At 42.5% G+C, this 21,529-nt stretch overlaps 3 protein-coding genes across 4 annotated transcripts; 1 reads left to right on the plus strand and 2 right to left on the minus strand.

The window, feature by feature from the left end:
- Window positions 1–298: 298 nt before the first annotated feature.
- On the plus strand, window positions 299–4,756 carry LOC102719731 (transcription factor bHLH128-like). Its single transcript, XM_015835189.2, has 6 exons — window positions 299–851; window positions 3,228–3,586; window positions 3,690–3,821; window positions 3,938–4,003; window positions 4,097–4,165; window positions 4,382–4,756. The coding sequence occupies exons 1-6, from the start codon at window positions 407–409 to the stop codon at window positions 4,433–4,435; spliced, it is 1,125 nt and encodes a 374-aa protein (XP_015690675.2). The 5' UTR covers window positions 299–406; the 3' UTR covers window positions 4,436–4,756.
- A 42-nt stretch (window positions 4,757–4,798) lies between these two features.
- On the minus strand, window positions 4,799–7,024 carry LOC102720014 (OVARIAN TUMOR DOMAIN-containing deubiquitinating enzyme 4-like). The gene is made up of 6 exons (XM_040520033.1): window positions 6,762–7,024; window positions 5,984–6,105; window positions 5,852–5,892; window positions 5,442–5,540; window positions 5,212–5,356; window positions 4,799–5,088 (listed from the first exon to the last, which is right to left on the minus strand). Exons 1-6 carry the CDS (start codon window positions 6,796–6,798, stop codon window positions 5,011–5,013), a joined length of 522 nt encoding a protein of 173 aa, XP_040375967.1. The 5' UTR covers window positions 6,799–7,024; the 3' UTR covers window positions 4,799–5,010.
- Window positions 7,025–10,729: 3,705 nt separating this feature from the next.
- Window positions 10,730–15,062, minus strand: LOC102712869 (U-box domain-containing protein 45). Of its 2 annotated transcripts, none has more exons than XM_040520032.1 (6): window positions 14,820–15,062; window positions 13,817–13,895; window positions 13,478–13,663; window positions 13,283–13,390; window positions 11,936–13,143; window positions 10,730–11,809 (listed from the first exon to the last, which is right to left on the minus strand). In XM_040520032.1, exons 2-6 carry the CDS (start codon window positions 13,865–13,867, stop codon window positions 10,972–10,974), a joined length of 2,391 nt encoding a protein of 796 aa, XP_040375966.1. In that variant the 5' UTR covers window positions 13,868–13,895; window positions 14,820–15,062; the 3' UTR covers window positions 10,730–10,971. The 2 variants fall into 2 exon arrangements, with proteins under 2 accessions (XP_040375966.1, XP_006645182.1); XM_006645119.3 differs by lacking the exon at window positions 14,820–15,062 and adding an exon at window positions 13,995–14,046.
- Window positions 15,063–21,529: the final 6,467 nt, after the last annotated feature.

Genomic DNA, 21,529 nt, shown 5'->3' on the forward strand with positions numbered 1-21,529 from the left:
ACGTATCCGCCGACGTGGCTGACCAGGTCAGACGTCGGCTCGGCCGTGTCGAGCCAACCATCCGAGCTGTCAAGTCCGACGTGGATGGGCGGAGGAGCCGTGGAGACGACGTACGCGGCACATGGCCACATGTGTGCGTGCACGCAGCATCGCATCGTGCGATCCGGAGTCGCCGTCCACCTCAGCGTGTGGGCCCCACCACCCGGCCGGTCCACGTCCGGTCCGGTTCGATTCGGTTCGGTCCGGTCTATCCCCCCTCGCCTCGAGCCCGGCCCGCTAAAAAGCAGCAGAAGCAGAGGAACGGAGCTGCAAACGAAACCCGAGCTCCTCCTCCTCCACGGCTCCACTTCCACCCACCGCGCCACGCGCCACCGCCGCCGCCGCCGCAGCGTCCGGGCGACTCGGGATGAACAGGATGACGGCGCCGCACGGGGGGATGCCGCCGCCGGCGGCGCCGGGGCAGGGGCTGGCGAGGTACGGGTCGGCGCCGGGGTCGCTGCTTGCGTCGATCGCCGACTCGGTGATACGGGGCGGCGGGGTCGGGGTCAGGGTCGAACAGCTGCGTCATCATCCGGCGATGGTGCCGCCGGCGCAGGCGGCCGTGGGGAGGTACTTCTCGGCGGAGTCGTCGGGGCTGACCTCCTGCGAGTCCAGCTGCAGGACGACGACCACCACCACCACTACCACCGCGGACGTGGGGCGTCCGCCGCTCGAGAGGGCGTACGGCGGCTCCGGCGAGATCCACCTCGCGGCGCACGACGCCGCCCCGATCGGCGGCGTCGGGGTCCCGCTCTTCCGCCACAGCAGCTCCCCCGCCGGCCTCCTCTCCCGCCTCATGGCTGACCCCCACGGTACGTACGCACGCACGTCCGTCCCCCACCTCCCCCCTTCTCACCGCCGACGAATCCAATCGATCTCTCTCCCGCGCGCCGGCGCCGTCGTCGTCGTCGTCGGCTTTAGCTTGCTTTTGCGTGCCACCATTGGCTAGCTGGCTCCGTGGGGGTTGCGTGCACTTGTCGCCGCCCGATTGGTCCCTCTCCACGCGTCGACTCGCTCTCCGCCGTCTGATCACTGATCACTCGCCTCAGCTAGTGCTAGCTCAATTAATCACCTCGCTTACCATACAGCTTTTTTTTTAGTAAAATTCACCACAAATCTACTGGCTAAAATGGTACTAATCAAAATGATCATCTCATAATCAAGTAGTACTACCAATCTGGAAACCAAATGAAAATGATGGTCAAAGTATGATTTTTTTTAAAAAAATTGTTTGGGTGGCTGGCAAATGTTATGAAGGGTTAGCTACAATATTTTATTCAAAGAAGGAACGGAGAGAGAAAAAAATATCCTCCCGATTAGTTATCCAAGTACCCCTAATCTCATCCGTATCATCATATCCAGCCACTGACACACACTCCAGGGACATACGTGCAGCTAGTACTGTACACATATAAGCTTAATTAAACTTTAGTAATGGTTCTGGTGACACTGCAATGCATCTCTGACAAAAGGCAAAAATGCAAAAGTTGGGAATCGCATCTTTCATATGGTTTGCAACTTTGCATCAAGTTTAGGTCTAGTGACTTTTAGCCATTTCAACAGTTGTCTTTCCCATTGTTGGGGTGCACTGCACCTAGCAAAATTGTACTACTAATAGCAGCGTGACACTGTTCATCATGTCCTGCAACATACAACGCACTGTTCATCATCTAATCGGCCCGGTGCATTGTATGTTGCCGGCGACATGACGTGAACGTCCATTTGGTGCGCCTGCTAGCTGCCGCGCAGGGCCAGCCATCTGCTTGCAGCGAACCTGGACATCTGTCAGTGGCCGCAGAATTCATTATCCTAACAGCGAGATGTTCATTGCATCTGCCGCTGAATAATTTGTTGTCGACTAAAGCTGGCCCATGAATTTAATTTAAATATATGTTTATTTTATTCCATTTTTTAAATGGCACAAAAAACATTTCTTAGTTTTTTTTTGGCGAGGTTAGTTCTTAGTGATTGTTATTAGTGTATGTAGGAGTATTAGCTAGGATTGATTATATATCGGTTTAATTTAGCTTGCCGGCGCCATCGACTATGCTTCAATCATAATGCTCATGTCACCAACAAAATTGCATTTTTTTTTTGTTTTCTATGGTCATGGTTAATTCAGAAGAGATAAAACCATATAGTAATATCTTCTACTCGTTGAGTTTGAAAAAGTCAGCACGCATAAAGCGAATGACAGTAACGGCAGACATATCTTGTCGATATGAGTCATCCTGGTCTAATATATTGGAGCAACACTAGAATCCCTGGGCCTTTCAGCATCGTAAAATGGTTAACAACAATAACTATAGAACACTAGTAGTATAAAGATAGGAGGATAAGGATTATCCTGTTTCTTTTTTCCTTATAAAGGGAGTAGTATTATAAGAACATCAGCAGGTTGGACGGTACTTAATAACTACTCCTGCATCGATCACAGTAAATTCTTTACCGTTGCAACTTGCAACTTTTCTCCATGTTTTGATTGGATCAGATGGATCACGGATGGGGAAGTGATGGAAGTAGTAGTACACTATAGTATGAGAGCATGAGACGATCTGGTCACTGCTCACCTCACGTAATGGTCTGAAGGCGATGACAAATCCAGCTTGAGTGATGGCCAGGTGCTAATGCTAATGCTAGATTTAGTTTAGATTAGCCTTGGCTTTAGCTTTTGTTTATGCCCTCATGGGGTAGGCTTTACATAATGGGTGCAACCATGATCCATACTGATTGTCTTAGCCGATTTGCACAGGCATTGGCTGGTTCATGGGGCCAAGATTAGTTGCTTCACCATCTGTGTCGTTTGTTGCGCCATTTGGTGTCCTGGCTTTTCTGAAAATTATCCATATCTAGCTTTCTATCAAAGCTTAGAGCCAAAAGTTGCAACAAAAAGGTTCTTGGTGAAATCAACATTTCTGTAACTTATGAACCTCCAAGGTACTACAAAAGCTTTTGGAAAATATTAATTTGTTTCTAATTTTGTTTTAAAGATTAGTCTAAACATTAAAAAACAGAAAAAGAAGAGTATTATATCTTACTAAAAATAGTGATAGTTTCCAAACAAAACGTTAAACGTCCAATAATTCCATGGCCGAATATAGCAAACTGTAAACTGGCGTGGTTGTAATGATCACTCACTGACAGATGACCATGTTGCGAAAAAACTGAAATGCTGTGACGCATTGCAGGCATGGCTGCGACGAGAGGGATCGGGAGCTACTCCGGCAGCGACGCGATGGCGCACAGGAGGCTGAGCTCGCAGTGGAGCTTCTCGAGGCAGGACCTGCCGCAGATATCGGAGATGGGCGGCATCATACCCGACATCGGGGAGAGCATCGTCACCGGCGGCGGCTGCAACAGCTCCAGCGACGGTGGCGCCGGCCACGGCGCGCAGTCGTCGTCCTTCCTCTCCAGGAACTTCTCCATGAGCTCCTGGGACGACACCAACTCCATCATGTTCTCTCCCCCTAGCAGCAGCAAGAAGGCCAGAGTAGGCGGCGACCATGGCGATGACATGGTCTCCAGCTTCAGCAACATCGACTCCCAGGTGCACTGCACTTCCATAATTCCATTGCAAAGAATAATTTGTTATACAGTTCAGATTTGTATTCTGCCTTGTGCTAAATTAAATTTGTCTTCTTTGGATTTAGTTTGGCTTGTCGAAGTCGTCTCTGGAGATGTCCAGCATGGATGACTTCATGCAGCTTCAGCCGGACTCCGTCGCCTGCAGAGCACGCGCCAAGCGCGGGTGCGCGACGCACCCGCGGAGCATTGCTGAGAGGGTTAGTCGTCCATGGATCCTTGCCGAGCTCATCACTTGCTTGCCATGGCAATTTTGATGTTCGATGCTGATATGGAGTTTACGTTTTATTTTTTTTCCTTTTTTGTTGCTGTTTAGGAGAGGAGAACGAGGATCAGCAAGAGGCTGAAGAAGCTGCAGGATCTCGTGCCAAACATGGACAAGGTAACTGAACCTGACAATTCTGTCCCTCTGTCAGATATCCAAAGTAGTTCAAAATTTGATGGGATATTTATTGTTTTCTTGTCAAATATGCAGCAAACAAATACATCAGACATGTTGGATATTGCTGTAAACTACATTAAAGAGCTCCAAGGCCAAGTTGAGGTATGCTAGCTCCGACTTCGGAATACTCTTTTAGTAGGGAAAAAAATAACTTCTTAAAAATGTATCCAAAATTCCACAACAACAGGTGCCATTTTAGTTTACCACTGTTGTAGGCTGAGTTAGTAAGTTACAGATATTTTAGTAAATAAATTTAGATTGGTACATAATTAGTACATATAAAATGAATCTCTCATATTTTGAAATGGATTTATGCAGAAGCTCAAACATGATCAAGCAAACTGCACTTGCTTGGGCAAGCAGAATTGCTAACACTGGTGAACCAGGTCTCCAAGCTAATGTTGTACTTGTACCGATGTGATTGGTGAACCCAAAGTTTTGCTTCAGAAGATTAGGGTGTAAAAGCACTTCACATGTCAAGTGGCCTCCATGCCTCACCCTCCCCTTTATTGGTCGTGTTATGGACAACGTCAATGACTTGAAGAGTAGGCGGTGACAAAGTAGATTAATTGTTGTATTTGAATTATTGTAAGGCAGTGGCTACTGGCTTGTATGTAAAATCATCCATTTCAACGCCAATGGGATTGCTTCTTATCATCATTGCTCTTAATAAAAGTATCCTCCTCTTTGGCATCATCACCCGTTTTATGAATTACTTGACTCATACAAACGTTTTCGCAGCACTAGGATTCTTGAGCTCTAAGTATGCACATTGTTCTATACATAATGTCAGGTATGTACTCAACTTCTGGTTGGACCAAGAGTTACATATCTGAAGTTATTTAACATCAGCCTTGATATATGAAATATGGAACAGTAAAGCCAGGCAAGCATTTCATATGTGCTATACCGCTATAGTGCTATACAGTTTGTCAGATTCAGCAAAATCAAGTAGCAGAGGAGCTTGATACTGTCCTTGAGAACAATCTTAGGTAGCGTAATCTCCGGTTATCTGTATTCCTCTCCTGCAATTTTACAGTTGGGGATGGTTCCTCAAAAAGAAGACTGTGAAGCAAAAGAACTTAACATTGTATGCCATTGTCAGATTTTGTACAGTGCTATACTCACAGCCTTGATTGTGTTCTTACAAGAGATGGCTGCAGCGCATTGTAGTGTCCGTAACCATCGTAGAGAACACAGATTGGATTGTCCTTCCCATACTCCTGACCGTATTCCGCTATGATCCTAGGGCTATCAGAGCCCTTGGTATACATGTAGACAGTGATGGGCATCCTGCAGTATGTAGACAGTGATGGGCATCACTCAATATGAATCATATGCAGAGGAAGATGTAGATAGCACAAGAAAAGGTTCCTACTGAAGAACATGGGAACACATGAGCAGTTCAGGTTCTCCTCCCCAAACATGAGGCTTTCTCATCTGTCTCACATAGCTCTCAAAGTCTCCTTCGAGGAACCTGCGCATCATAGGGAAGATTAACTAGGAAAAAAATATCATCTAACTGAGGTTGTTTTTCTTTATGTTTGAATCATAAGCATATATCCTTAAAGGCAAAATCCAAAGGACAAACATGTAAGAGATAAAGTCGTTTATTATATCAAAAAGTGGTAAAGTTGTTGCATGATAATTCCACATAGGCAACAGTGATTAGTTGATCCATTTTAAACATCCCTTTTAGTTGTACTCCTTTACTTACACTTCAGCAAAAAAAAGTACTATCCAGGTAGAAAGATGCAACAAATAGACAGCAAGGTAAGTAAAACAAACCATTCAGTGTCTCCTCTTCTCCTGACAAACTCATCTGCTACCTGGGACAGGAAAACAAGCAATCGCACATCAGTGGATCACACAAGTTCACTAAATTGCATAGCCATCAAATGATGAACATTGAGCAATCACTTTCGATCGAAGCTCATCAGCAAGCTCCTTCTGGACGCTGTCGCTTGGCGACTGCTTTCCTCTCCTTAAGCAAGCACCATAAGCAACAGACCTGAAGAGGCATCTCCCGTCCCCGGTAATTCCTGAAATGCGAAGGCAACATCATTCTAGCTATTCCCTATGTTCAGGTAGCAATCCAGAGCATCAAGTGAAGCACAGAACAGTTAGAGAGTTGCACAGGAACAAATATTCCCTTGATGCACAGAAGCACATACACATAACATAAAGAAAGGCCACTCCTTTTTTTTTCTTATTTTGAGAAAGATGAGACTGATCTCTCATCTGAATTTGTCAAAGTGGATACTAAATTATTTTAAGCTAGTAGCTTACACTAATAAACTATCATATAGTACATGCATGCACAAGAAGGAAAGCATAGCCCAACAAAAGCACATCTTGGGACAACAGGAAGGGAAAGGCATCTTGCTACCCGATTACTTTATGCTCTCCAGGTTTACAGCCTTTTCCACTGCAAATCAACACTGATCTTCCTTTTTTTGCCCCAGCTTTTTCCTTGACATCAAATTCAGTGATCTCTATTACAGCTAATCACCACCAAAACCGGCACCTTTGCACCATCCAAACACACTAAGCAGTAACCCAAATTACCAAGAAACAAGAAACTCAACAGGAGCAGCAGCAGCAGAGGAAGAAGAAGAGGAAGATCAGATCAGATCATCGATCGATCGAGGGATCAAACAGGCACGTCTTAAGTTCGTGAGTGGCGGGCGTCACGTACGGATCGATCGCAGCGGGCGGAGCTCCCGATCCGACATCTGCCGTGCCCGCGCGGCGATGTTCCTCCTCCTCCTCCTCCTCCTCCTCTTCACGAAGGGGAAGACGGGATGGTGGAAGGAATGGAGGAGAAGGGTGGCCGGGGCCCAGGGCGGCGGCGAGGGAGGGGGGGGGGCGGAATAGCACAAAGCGAGCGGAGAAGAAGGAATTGGATTCCCCCCAGCGGCACAGGCTGCGCACTCCGCTTCTGTCCCCTGTTCCAATCCAAGCTGCCGCCTTTTTTGTTTCTCTCTCCTCCAGTGGCGCCGCTGGGTGGGTGGAGGCGTGCGCCTCCGGTGATCGATTTCCCGCCACAAATACGGCGGGTGAGAGAGAGAGGGGGGGGAATGGGCCGTGGGCCGTTGCCTTTTTGAATCTTGTTGGTCGTGGGCCCACGGTGTCAGGGGCGGATTCCCGTTGCCAAGTTATGCTTGCAATGTTTGGTTGCTGCAGTGTTCCTTGGATTGTTATACCAAATTAAGGTCCAGCTTGGAAATTTGGCTGGTTCATATGTGCAATTTTTTGTCATTTTTTTAACTTTACATATTGGAATTCAAGGAGTAATTTGTAAAATCTACTAGGGCAATAAGGCCACGTTCGGCACTCGTGGCTAGTTATCTGAATTCCCTCGTTTTCCGTGCTCACGCTTCCCGAACTGCTAGTGTTATACCAAATTAAGGTCCAGCTTGGAAATTTGGCTGGTTCATATGTGCAATTTTTTGTCATTTTTTTAACTTTACATATTGGAATTCAAGGAGTAATTTGTAAAATCTACTAGGGCAATAAGGCCACGTTCGGCACTCGTGGCTAGTTATCTGAATTCCCTCGTTTTCCGTGCTCACGCTTCCCGAACTGCTAGTGTTATACCAAATTAAGGTCCAGCTTGGAAATTTGGCTGGTTCATATGTGCAATTTTTTGTCATTTTTTTAACTTTACATATTGGAATTCAAGGGGTAATTTGTAAAATCTACTAGGGCAATAAGGCCACGTTCGGCACTCGTGGCTAGTTATCTGAATTCCCTCGTTTTCCGTGCTCACGCTTCCCGAACTGCTAGTGTATTTGTTGTAAAAATTTTATATAGAAAAGTTGTTTTAAAAATCATATTAATCTATTTATATTTTTAATAATTATTAATTAATTAATCATGTACTAATTTATTATTACATTTTACACGCCGGATAACTAACCCACCCCACCCTCTACCGAACCGCAGCCTAAGTGGGATAACATATTTACTATCATCACCACCGACTTTTTTTAGGAGTATATGGGAGACTCGTGTGTTGTAGCATGTCCTTATGGTACTCAGTACGGGGATCTTTCGACATCCACATTTTGCCAAACTTCTTTGCCATCACACTTGTGGCAATATTTGGCAAAGAATTAGGTCTCTATGACATGTAGGTTAAAAGTGTAACAGCTCATAATTATGTCCTAAACCAAATACTCATCTAACAAATTTTAATGTGTCTAGTATTTGGTATAACAAATTCTTAGAGCAAATACTCCACTTTAAGGAGAGGCCATACAATGTGATAGCCTTGTGTTGGATCTGCTTGATACTCGAATGGTCGCCAACTATGAGAGGCTCGAAGTGACTGTTTGGATCCAGCGACTATTTTGTAGCTCCTTATCACATCGAAGGTTTGGACGTTAATTAAGAGTATTAAATATATACTGATAACAAAACTAATTACATAAAGACTATTTCATTAGACAATTTTTTTAAGTCTAATTAATCCACGATTAACAAATATTTATGGTAGCATCATATATGCTAATCATAGACTAATTAGACTCAATAGATTCGTCTCGCAAAATAGTTCATAGTATGGGGTGGGTTTATTAATAGTCTATATTTAATACTTCTAATTAGTGTTCAAACATTCAATGTGACATGGAAAAAAAAAGCTTGGAGTATCCAAACACCCCCTAAGATCATCATCTAAAGGTTTTCAGTTTGTCAAAGATCACAGCATCCCTTCACCATGATCGATCCGCTTTTTAGGAGAGCTCATTCTCATCCATCCGTTTCGATCGATTATCAAACAGTCTGGGAATTATCGACGACCTTGTCATTTTTTGCCGATCATTAAAAGTGATGATGCACAGGGGTCATCCTCCAACAATCATGTATGTATCTGAGTAGTTTCATCTCTATCATCATTGCCGTTGACATGTGTTGTACACACCTATGTCATGTGTTGTACTGTTTGTCAAAGGTGCAAGATGGGACATGGGACAAACCACAGCTTGGTTCCAATGGCCAAGAAAAATTCACCATCCTTTAAGGTGTTCCTAGAAAGTAACGAGATCCTCTAATGTAGAAGTTAGATGGACTTAGTGACTGACACGTGGGTTCATTTCATAGACTGTTGGACCCACATATCAAAGGAACCGCATCCGTTTGAGAGAGAGAATTGGAAACCGTTCAGGCTGGCACGCAAAACATGGTGGCTCATTAATTAAATACTGCATACGTCCTCAAATTCAAATATAGGTTGCTTCTATGAAATTAACATCCTCATTTTTTCCCTTTTGTTTATGCTTATAAGCCAAAATTTAAATTTTTAACCTTAAATTTGAAGTTGATTTTAGAGTTTTTTATTATAATTTATTTTTCTGTTTTGTTTTTATATTGATAAGAACACGTATGTAAAATTATTTTTTTTGCAAATATGTTGTATGGTTTTTTCATAAAAAGCCAAAAGATAAATCTATATAGAGTAAAGGGACTATAGTGCCTCTCATTAATATAAAGAGTGGGTAGTGGTTGGGTGTAAAATGAATAGAAATTTGAATGGAAGGATATTAATGCGATTAGCAGTAGCGTAGGATACCTTATCTGGGGACAAAATTCAAATCTTAAAATCTTTTGTATTTGGCATGGATGGAGTATTAGCTAAAAAAATCTTTTAAAAAGATATGAATAAGATTTTTAAAGCTTTGAAACTAAGTCCTACAGTGATGGAGATAAGCACAACTAACACATTTAGGGAGTTGTAGATTTAGTAGAGTTATACATTTGTATATTTGTATATTGATAGGACCGTTCACACTTCCATTGGCATATAAAGTCTAGAGAATAGTTTGACAAACTGCTCTAGCGTGAATGACTGGTATGTGATACCCACTTACTTACAACAGAGGATTGGTTTTCGTAGAATACTTGGCTGAGAATTCGGTTGCGTTATTTCGACCATTTACGGTTTTGATCTTTCTTCGGTTTTTTACACGTTTTCTGAACCGTTAAGTGGTGCGTTTCTTGTAAAAAAATACATAGAAGTACATCATCTCAATCTTTGAAAGTAGAATTTCAACTTTGTATTAGTTAATTATACTATTTATACCATTAAATACTGTCAAAAAATAGATAATATTTCTTCCTTCATCTAGGAAAATAACGCCAGGTCAAAGCTGAACACATGTTTCATAATCATCATCATGGCTTCGGCCCTCTGTGAGACAAACACGGCACAGGTCTCTCTTGCACAATGCTGGCCTACTGGGCCCGAGGCTGAAACGTCACCACCAAACTTGATGAAGTCCAGTCCATGAGCTGCTCATTTCATGTCGGCCCTCCAGTCATTGTCTGCTACCCTGTGGCAATTTGTTCTTCCTTTTCATCTCATGTCATCGTCTTCACAAGACTCATGTCATGTCAACATTGCCCTGCATCTCATCACTGTTGCATCTAGAGACAAAGCTGAATACTATACCATGAGGTAGTAGCATATGACAATGTTGAATTCATTACTGTACTAAAATGTGTACCTTGGTGAGTTTGTCTGATGTGAATTGCTTCAGCAGCTGAGCCTCCTGAAGACAAGAATCTGCATGAGAGATCATCTGATGATGTATTGAGTATAGACATAAATGTACTCCAGTAACATAACATGTGAGCTGATGGATTCAGGGGGAGACAATCTGATGATCTGATATGAACTTCTGAAGCAGAGATAACATGAGCTATGAACATATCTTGGCAAGGGGAAGAAAGGGGAGGAAATGGCCTACATCACCCCACCGAGAAGGGGGGGAAGATAGTTTTACTTTACACAAGGAAGCAACAAAGGCAAAAAAAAAAAGGCAAAGAAAGAAAAAAAGATCAAGAGAAACATGGAACAAGAGAAGATGTACATATCCACTGATCAAACTCAGCTCAAAACTCTACTAGCATTGGTAGAGGGAGAAGCTCCTGTTCTTCCACAGAGAGCTCAGAGTCCTTCCCAGCTTCCTCGATTTCGACTTGCACAGCTGTTTCGAGTCCCGGCGGCAGACCATGGTGCCGTTACCGGTCTCTCCAACCTGCTGCTGGTGCTGCTGCTGCTGAGCTTGCTGTGGTGCAGGCTGTGCCCCGTCTCGCTGCCTTTGCTCCCGGAACAGCTTGAGCAGCTTCTGGGACTTCTCCTTCCCCCTCCCTGTGCCGGTTGCCGAGATGGAAACCAAGGAAGGCACAACTCCCTCCTGCAGCACCGGTGCGATGCACTTGTCGTCGGCTGAGCACATTACTAGAAGGCAGGACACGGACTGCTCCTGCTCCGTTGGCTCACCGGTGTCCAGCAGCATTGCCAAGGTGCTGATCAAACCTGGGGTGGACATGATCTCTTTTCTGCCAGGCTGGGTTGCGGCGAGGCTGATGAGCACTGCAAGGGCCTTCTCTGTCCAACCCAGGCCCTCAGACTCTGGGGACTCTGTAAGGAGAGAGTGCAGAGCTTCCACAATGCCCGCAGACAGAAGTGATGGTACACTGGCCTGGTGATTAGAGAGATTGTATAGTGTGTATAGGGCATCATGCTTGCAGGAGCCGCCTTTCGTGTCACGGGCCTCATGGCTGAACAGACGGTCTACTAGGAACGACACAGCCTGGCTTGAACCAATGATGTTCTTTGCATCAGGTAGACATGAAAGATTAAGGTATAGTGCCGTGGCTGGAGCAGATAGACGTGGATTTGATATCATCTGCTCAAGTAGATCGACCACTCCAGCAGACAGTAGAAGTCCCTTGTTCCTGAAATAAACAAGGTATTCAGCACGCAAAACCCTAGATGAAGTAGAGATATTGCAGATGAAGAGCTCAAGAGCTCAGCTAGTTGTAATTGACAAGCAGCACATAAGTGGAAAACAAATTTGATACCTGTTGTTATTGACTGCAAGGTTGAAAAGAGCCATGGCACCAATTTCCTGTGCCTTCTCATTTCCATCTTGTATAGCATTCCTCAAGAACTGAACTAGTGCCTCAGCAAATCCATTTGAGCCCATCTGGATTCTTGCTTCCTCATCATCTTTCAGGAGATATCTTATCTGCTCAACCAACCTACACTGGATGTGTGGGTTGGTTCTTTCATGAAGCATTAGAAGTAAGTTCCGGTACCCCTCATTCATATCAAAATCATAACAAGAGCTGTCATCCAATGTTCCTGATTCACTGTTTGCTGGCTCTTCTTTTCTCACATTGTCCACTGGAACTACCTTGACACTCTTCACGTTGGTAGAGTCAAAACTTTCAAGAGACACGCAGCCAGTTGCTTCAGAGTCAGAGAAAGCTAGTCTCCAGTTTACATCAAAGGATCCTGGTGGACCATCCGGAACAGGAAAATCATTCTGCTCACACCAGCTGGCAATTAGGGCCTTAACACAGTAGTTTGGAGTCAAAGACAGGTGAGCTAGTTGCTGCTGAGTCTTTGGACAGGTGCTGTGACCATCGTTAAACCATTTCTCGATGCAAACACGCTCATAAGTCTGCCCTGATGAGATGATAACTGGGTCATACATCAGTTGTAGAGAAATAGGGCACCTAAGCTCCTCAGGGGGGATTGACATGTTTTCAGACCTTGGACCACTACGCCGACAATTGAACGATCCAAGCCTAGAATTGAAAGATCCAAATCTTGAATTGAATGATTGAATGCTCGAAAGCTGTCTGCTGAATGCTCGGCCATTTCCATAGGGTCCATACATGTCATCCATGCCTAACACTGTCGGCGAGCATGGAGACGATCCTTGAGAATCGGTATCATCACCGGTCTCACTTCTGAAAAATTTCGAGTATTTCCTCATTAGATTGTACAGGTATGACACAACATACTCTTTCCGCTTATCTTCATCAGAACGAGACTTCTCAATTAGCTTCTTCAGGGCCCTTCTTTCAGTGAGTGCTGCCCTAGAAGATGTAATGCCTAGCTTCAATGCAGCCATATGAAAGACCTCAAGCTCTCCGCTATCGCTGGAACTATTCACTTTCCTGTTTCTCTGGAGTAAATTGACCACCTCATCACCAGCTTCCTTCTCTGATTGATCCAATGTAAATACAACTTCCTCCAGCTCGGCAACAATCTCAACAATCTGTTGTGCACCAACAGGTCCAGATGTCAGGAAATACCATGTGGTGTACTAAATTGTAAAACCATAACATAACTTAGGCAGCGTTGGGTTTGTGGTTCAAAGAAATCAAATAGGAGGATAGGGTTTTCACACAGCATACCTTGCAACCAATTTCTTCTGTTACTATGCCCTCAACACGTCTAAGACTCTCCTGAAGTTGGCTTCTTGCTTTCTCAAACTTCAAAAGCACGGTTTCTGCAGTGATGGCCTGGAAATGACCAATATGTAAGTGCTTAATGTTTGGATTTCCATGATACAGATCTTCCAGAGTGCTAGAGGGTAACATATATCTTACCAAGTATAGCCTGCTGCAATCTGCACAATGTTGAAGAAGACCTTTAGCTTTATCTAGAGCTACATGCAGAGAACATAGTGCCTGTATGCCAGATTTGCTTCTGGGCCTTGATGCTTCAATGTCAGGGAAAATCACTAAAAGTTTTGACACTGCAGGCTGAAATGCTCTGCACATTCCGGCATGCAACTGCATGAACCACAATTTCCTCAGATCATGTAGCAACAAATACAACCAGTAAAGCAAACAGGTAAGGTTCCGGTAAGGTGGCTAACAATAGGAAGTCAGGAACAAATATATACTCTAGTTGCCATCAAGATTAAAGCACTGTCAGGATGATACCTTGGCATCGATAGCCAGTAAAGGACCTTCATCAGCCTCCATTGCATCCATTATTAAACTACCACCAGAGCTCCAACATCTGATTACAAGATTCAGGAGGAAAAAAGAACATCTCAGATAAACAGATCACTCTCAGCTATTCTCACATTACAGAAAAACAAAAACAGATAAAGCATACGTTTCCTTATCACTAATGCATTGAACAGATTTGGGCTTCAGAGAACGGGACAAAGCAGCGTTCTAGCATATAAGCAGGAAAGAAAGAGATAAGAATGCCAAAAGAAGAAGCCAGCGGATGCAAGCCTACAAATAGTGTTCCCCAGCAAGTGCCTTTCGGAGACTAACTAACCGATTTTTTTTCGCCTATCTTTTAGCTAAAAATTCGAGATTTCGAGCAAATGGAGCCCATGAATTTTGACCAAGTTCACATCTTTCGGACAAGTCCAAGCTACCCAAATGTTCCATGAATGCTACATTTGACCCATATCATATTCATGCCTCCTAAAAATAATCAGATAAAGCAGAAGACGTCGGCAGCTCGCTTTAAGTCTCTCTCCCCCCAAAACTAACTGGAGTTCAACGCAGCATCCTCCGTGATGGAAAGGGAAACACGATAAGAACATCGCTTTCACCTCTCGAAATCTCCATCTGAATTTTCACAAAACGCGATACACCAAAAAATCAAAGGGAAAAACAAAAACAAGCGCCTTTGCGTAAACTCTGCAGCGCTGAAACCGCAGTAAACTCGAGATCCCCCATACCCCAGCAATGCACGAGCTGAGTAAACATGAGCAGAGAAAAAAAAAAGACCGAGATGAACCCGGCGCAGACGAACAGCGTGACCGCGTCCCCCCCCCCCCCCCCCACCCCAACCCCCATGATCCCCCAATCCCCCGCGACGAAGCGGCCTCCGAGTTCCTGATCTCCCGCCCGCGAACAGCACCCCCGAACGAACGCGAGGAGCAGCCGGCCACGTGGAAGGGAAGGGTGAAAGCGGCCTCACCATTTCGAGCGACGACGAAAGGGAGGAGGGGGGGTCGTCGACGCTGCTCCGGGCACAGGGGGAAACGGCGGGGGCGGCGGCGGTGGTGGCAGGGGAGAAGCGGTGGCCTGGCGGTGTGGGGAGAGAAATGGGGAGTGGGGTGGCGCGCACGCAGGTCCGGCGGTCACCGGCGGCGGCGGCGGATCGGTGGCGGGAGGAGGAGGAGAGGAATAATGGCGAGCTGGGGAGCGTTGGAAGAGCGGAGGATTTTATTCAGATTTCAGGGAGGGGGAGGGGGAGGGGGAGGGTGGTGGTCAGCCATGGAAAATGATATTCTTTTTTTTCAGTGGTATTATTTGTTTATTAATTAATTTATTAAATAATACTTAATTGTTTTTTCATAAGACTTAAAACGTTCATATGCACTGGACACTACTATGAACATACTCACTCAACGCTTTATCCCCATGACCACCTTTGAGATGGTAGGGTGACATCCTGTGCTTGATGAAATTGTTACATGTGTCTGGTTCGTTGACCGGTACACAGTAGTGTATTATTACCTACGTTTTATAACATAATATGTTTGATTTTTTATTATAACGTTTGACTATTCGTCGTATTTAAAAAATAAATATAAATATAACGAGTCGTGCTTAAAGTCTTTTGATAATAAAGTAAGTCACAAGCAAAATAAATGATATTTTTATAATTTTTTAAATAAGATAAATGGTTAAACATTACAAACAAAAAAGTCAAACATCTTACATTATGAAACGGAGGAAGTATTGACCATTTATGAAAAGTTAACCGTAAATATGAGCATTTATTTCTAAGTTCAGGATGTAGTCTTGTAATGAATTTTGAATAAAAAATAGTTGTAGCTTCTTATCCATATTTTTTTCTTTTATTTGTTTTCTGATGATCTTGTTGGTATTTGGGTAAGCTTATTTCATTTTATAGACATGCTTTGGCTTTGTTATTAATTGTACAATGTGTGATGTTGACATGTAGTAGTTAGTTGGAGAGTGCCATTTGTATGCTTTTATATTGTTGTGCAGTTAATTTTTTTTATGATGCACTGGAACTTTGGAAGCTTGATTTTTATTTTTGGGTGTTTTATTAGTACTTCTGTGTTCTTCTTTTGGTAGTGATTTAGTCAATCATGTACTCCAACATCCAACGATAATATACTGTTTCCAAATCAGTATACTGAACGGCTGGTTATATTTACTTCTTCCTTTTTGAAAAGTGATCATATATTATAATTACCAATAACTACCACCTAACCTAATTCTTGCAGCATCCAAAGGACGTACATGCCACAGACATGTAGTAGGTTTTAAAACGAGATCCACATCAAATTAAAGCGAGATTAAAAGAAACTCCGATCAAATTAGAATCAAGATGATTTCATGGGCGTGTTGTGCGTGTTTAAACAAATTTAGGCGAGTTCTTCTGGGCTGCAATGAAATGAACTAATCTACTCACGATATAAAGTCATTAACGCATGATTAGTTATTCAGCGTATTTCAGCCCAACTGAACTGACCCCAGTCGCATAGAACTGCATATTCTAATGTTTTAATGTGTCCCTCTTTTAGTTACTTGTAAAGCCGCTTCCTGTTTATGCTTAATTATAAACCAAAATTTTAATTTTCAACCTTAAATTTAGAGTTAACTTTAAGATTTTCTCACCAGATTTTTTTTTCAGCCTTGACTTTTAAATCGTTAAAAATATGTATATAAAATTTTATTCATAAATTTATTTTTGTCTACAAATATGACAAAATATGACGTTTGTTTTTTTTTTGCGTGAAAAAGCTAAACAAACACCCTTAGTTCTCTTATCAGCACATTTAGATTCACAGTTAGAAACAGTTAATGCTATATAACAAGAGATTAAATGAATGTGATCTCCACAAAATTTCATAGTTAGGTTGTGCTCTTCCTTCCATATTTTTATCAGTTTTTACTTTAGCTTTACGCACGTATTTTTCAAACTGTTAAACAGTTTTTTTTCAAAAAGTTTCTATATAGAAATTCATCAAACCAAATTTCTAAATTAGATTTTACACTTTGTAATAGTGATTCTATCATTTATACAATAGACATCAAAAAATCAGAAAGTTGTGCATCTTCCATCCTCAGTTATCTCAAACGCAATCTTAATTTAATACAATTAGCACCTGATGGTCTCAAGAAACAAACGCTGTGACGTACTGATGAATGCATCAGAACAATTTGGACAACCAACACATGGTTCTGCCAAAAAGCACCCAAAATATGCCAACTTGCCTGTGCCAAACTTCTTCCATAAACCCAAGCTTCCTCTGAAGAACCCACTAATCTAATTAATGTGCAGGAAATGGCTAATCGATCTGATCCCAGATTTAATTAACAGCTCTGGCCAAGTTAATTACACATAGAGATCTAGCTTACTAGCTTAGCTAGTGCCAGCAGAGTGGTATGCAATATGCATCTCCAAGTTGGAACCTTTTGTTATGCTTTAGTTAATTTGCTGGGGATCCCAGCTGATTCCATCAGATGGCAAAACCTAACATAGCCAGGAGACAGGAGGAATATAAAACCAAATCTTAACATGCCAATCAATGCATTATGTACTAATTAAGCAATTAACTAAGGGGGGATTGTGTGTGTGAAAGGCCACCCCCTTCCACTGTCTCCCAATGATTCCAAGCATTTCCCCTTAGAATTTTAAATTTGTCAGAGTTAGATCAATGCTTTCTATTGGATCCTCACACAAATCAAATCACCAAGAAGATTTCATTTTGTCTCAAGAAGAAATTGAGAAAAAGGTCATCACCTTCTAGTTAACTCCAGAAAAAATAGTATTTTTTCGAGAAGATATATACTAAGATGAAGCCTTTAAGACAAGCACTTGGAGCCATAGGTGATAGAGATATGCTTAGACTTGTAAGTGTCAAGGAATTATTAGCAACTTTGCTATAGCACTAAGCAGAGAATAAGGGAAAATATGTTACTGTTTGATGGGCAAGTTTGGTTGATGGATTAGACAAATGAAAGGGGAGGGATTAGAGGATTGTTTAACTTAAATTAATTCCATGATGTAATGCGTTGCCCACCCCCACTGATTAATTACATATGTTTGCTACTTTGATAGCAGCTTACAGATGTTCTAGTCTTAACTTTCCTTTTCTTTGCTCTTCTTCTTTTTTTTTCTCTTTGGTTGCCTTTGTTTTGCTTTTGAAAGTGCTGGATGTTTCTGCACCAACAAACTTGCCTCAGGAATATGGCCACTAACTTTGATTCAGAATTCATGGAAAAAGTTGCAGCTAGCATGAAACTAATTGTTTAAATCCCAGACAGGAGTAACAGAGAGACCGAGTGCCCCAGCCAAATGCATGAACAGCTCACTTCCTGAAGGAAAAATTGAATCTTCTTTTCTTGATTTGGAGGCCAATTCAGAACCCAGCACTACTTGTGTGATTAAGTGAACATGGTAGATGAGCAGATAGGAGGTACACAACCCTGTACTACAAGGACAGAACATCCAAAGATTCCAATCATCTGTCATGAGAAAGGAAATGAAGCAAATTAATTAAAAGGGCAAAAAATCCATGACTATCTCTGCATATACTCTGAAAGAAATTCAGAAATTTCAAGGTACCCCATTGATGATCTCAGACAACACACCAGTTGACCAGCATTGACTTCCATGATAGAAAACCATGCATAGTACAGTGCTAACATCACTGTAAAAAAAAAGATGAATTAGTAGTAATACTAGTTTACTGTCGGCAAGAGCTCCAATTAATTGTCAATCACCAGTCCGTCGTGGGTAATTCGCTCAAGGAAAAGTCAAACCGACATCATTGATGCACATCATGCAGAGATGATTGCTAGCTTTTTTTTACTATAATAATATCACCTTTTTAAGTACAGTACTGAGTACTCTCCAAGAACTAATTAACAATGCGTCAACAGCCATCTTAATCTCTTACTTTCTCTGTCAAAAACAAGTTTATTTTTTTAGTTTTTTATATAATATTTAACTATTCGTCTTATTTAAAAAATTTATGATTAATATTTTTATTGTTATTAGATGATAAAACATAAATAATAATTTATGCGTAACTAATTTTTTAAGTTTTCTAATTTTTTTCAAATAAGACGGATGGTCAAACGTTAGACACAAGAATTGATAAATGAAATTTTTATGTGACGGAGGAAGTATCAACACTAAGCAGTTGTTCACTGTTGCTGATCTTTTTGTCACTACAGTACAAACATCGGCCATTTGCATCTGAGAAAGATACTTAGGGCCTGTTTGGGGAGCTTTAGATTCTAAGAAGCAGCTGCTTGGTAGCCAGCTTCTGAGAATCTGGAAAAGCTCCTAAACCCAGCTTTTCCAGATTCTGGATTCTTAGTTCATTTTTCAGAATTTGTAACTATAGATTCTCAGAAGCTGTGAACCGTTCAGCTTCTGGGAAAAGCTGCAGCTAGGAGAAACTACTTAAACAGGCTCTTAGATTGGTTGTTGGTTGGTTGGAGCAGATAGATCGATCAATGGATGATGAGAAGAACATGCAGTGGTACGTGGCAATGAAGGCGATTCAGTCCAGCGAGCGAGAAGGGGGGCCACGTACGCGTGCTGACGGCCGGCGGCGGCAGAAGAAGAAGGCACGACGCGGCGGCGGCGGTGGCCGGCGGCGGCGCGAGTAATTGGGCGGCGCCGCTCGCTGGCCCGGCTTTGTCGTCGTCGCCTCGTCGGCTGCCGGCTGTCGGTCACCTGCACTGCACTGCGTCTGCACCCCAGTCCCCAGTGAAGCGAACCAATGACTAAACAGGTTAAGCTCTCACCTGTACCTATGCTTATAAAATAAAATTTAAATTTAAAACTTGGTTTCAACACAAATTATTTAAATTTAACATATCCAAAATCAACAGTTAATAATTTATTTTTTACTTATAAACAGAAACAGAAAGACGGAGTGTATAGTTTAACTTAACGAGCTAAAATGCTAGATTTGCTCGGGTCACGAGCTAAGATGATGTTTTCAATCTACCAATTTGTCGTGTATTAACATAATAAAAAAATAACAAACAAAGAAGTCACCGAATACTAATAGTTCAAACACGATTAAAGAACTACAAACTAAGAAACGATAAGTTTACCACTTAAAATCTTAGCCCACTTCGACTCGTTATAATATAAGTTCCAGCCGATTTGAATCAAGAGCTTTGAGTTTTTCTTTCATGGGCATTTCAGTATATGTCAATGCTACATTAATATTGTTTAACAATTTAACACTTATGTGCGGATAGACCACATGTGATAGTCATGTATAGCGGTAATCCGTTAAACGACAGATACTTAAAATTATCATTTTTTCGCCCTACCAGTACTCCATCTGTTTTATATTATAAAATATTTTAGATATATCTAATACATATATTTAGATTTATTAGTATTCATACAAGCCTAGTAAATATTAACAAGTCTTTCGTCATGATAAAAAAAATGTTAATGGCGTCCATTATTTGATGCAAAATGTTGGCCTTTGCTCCCGTGGACAGGGAGGCGCCGAAACAGAAGCCCACCCTACCCACCCCTAGGCTGCCTGCAGATGGACCCCACGGGCGGCCCGGGCCCCGGATCGGACGGCCGTCGTGGCGTCCCACGCTGGACACGTGGACGGTGCCGGCGGCCGTACGTACGTAGTACGAATGGGAGACCACCGAGAATCGCCGATTGACGGGTGGGGCCCACCGCGCTGACCTCGGCGGGTCCCGCCCCACGCTGGAGCCACCCTGGCCCGGGAGGCCAGCTGGCGCGGCCATCAATGCGACATGTCAGCACCAGGAGGGGCTGTACACGCGGCGAGTGCTCCTCGTGCTCTGGAGCCTGACCAGTGACCACCACTGCTACAGCTCACTTCTTCGGTGGTCCCATGCACACGTCGAGCTTGCCGACCAATCGACATCGGTTTTGACAAATTTTCACAAATACTGTGTTTTAAATCTAGATGAGAAAAAAAATGATAAATTAGCTACCTACTCCCTCTGTCTTTCTCTGTTACTCCCTTCCCTCGGTCCATATTCATAATCGAAAATAGCTATAGCTATATTGCGTAACGCAAAAAAGTAAAGATAAAATAGGTTAAAAGATTGCCATGTCATTTATTAAATTCAAGAGAAAGAGAATATGAGAAAAGGAGAATGAGAAAGTATTTGATGATCATTTAAAAACCACAGTCTCATCTTATATATCGAGGGATTAATTTATATGTAACACTATTATATGTGTTTTTCGCAATGTAAAGGTAAATGTTAGAGAAAAAAACTATGATAAATTAATCCAAAATCAACTTTGAAGTCAATTTTTAAAATTTAAATTTTGGCACCGTCTTATGAGTGGTAGGGAAAACAACGAGGCTGCATGATTATTTTTTTTTTTTGCTTTGAATTTGCACCGAATTTAGATGGAAGAACTGCGGCACCCATGAATGATGATTAATGTCCACGTACAGTCCCAAATATTCTTGTTAACAGAACTAGTATATTTTAATCACATGAATCTAGTCGATCGTATCATTTAATTTAATTTAAATTCGGCCATGTTATCAAGTTAACTAATAAAGGCCAGAAAGCTAGTATCATGCATGGTTTCTGCTAAGAGACGTTGCTTTAATCAATTCAATATGTCGCAGTAAGCTTAATTAAACTATTTTGTTAATTAAGCATCTG

This window comes from Oryza brachyantha, chromosome 1 (genome assembly GCF_000231095.2).
Source record: "Oryza brachyantha chromosome 1, ObraRS2, whole genome shotgun sequence".
NCBI lineage: Eukaryota > Viridiplantae > Streptophyta > Magnoliopsida > Poales > Poaceae > Oryza > Oryza brachyantha.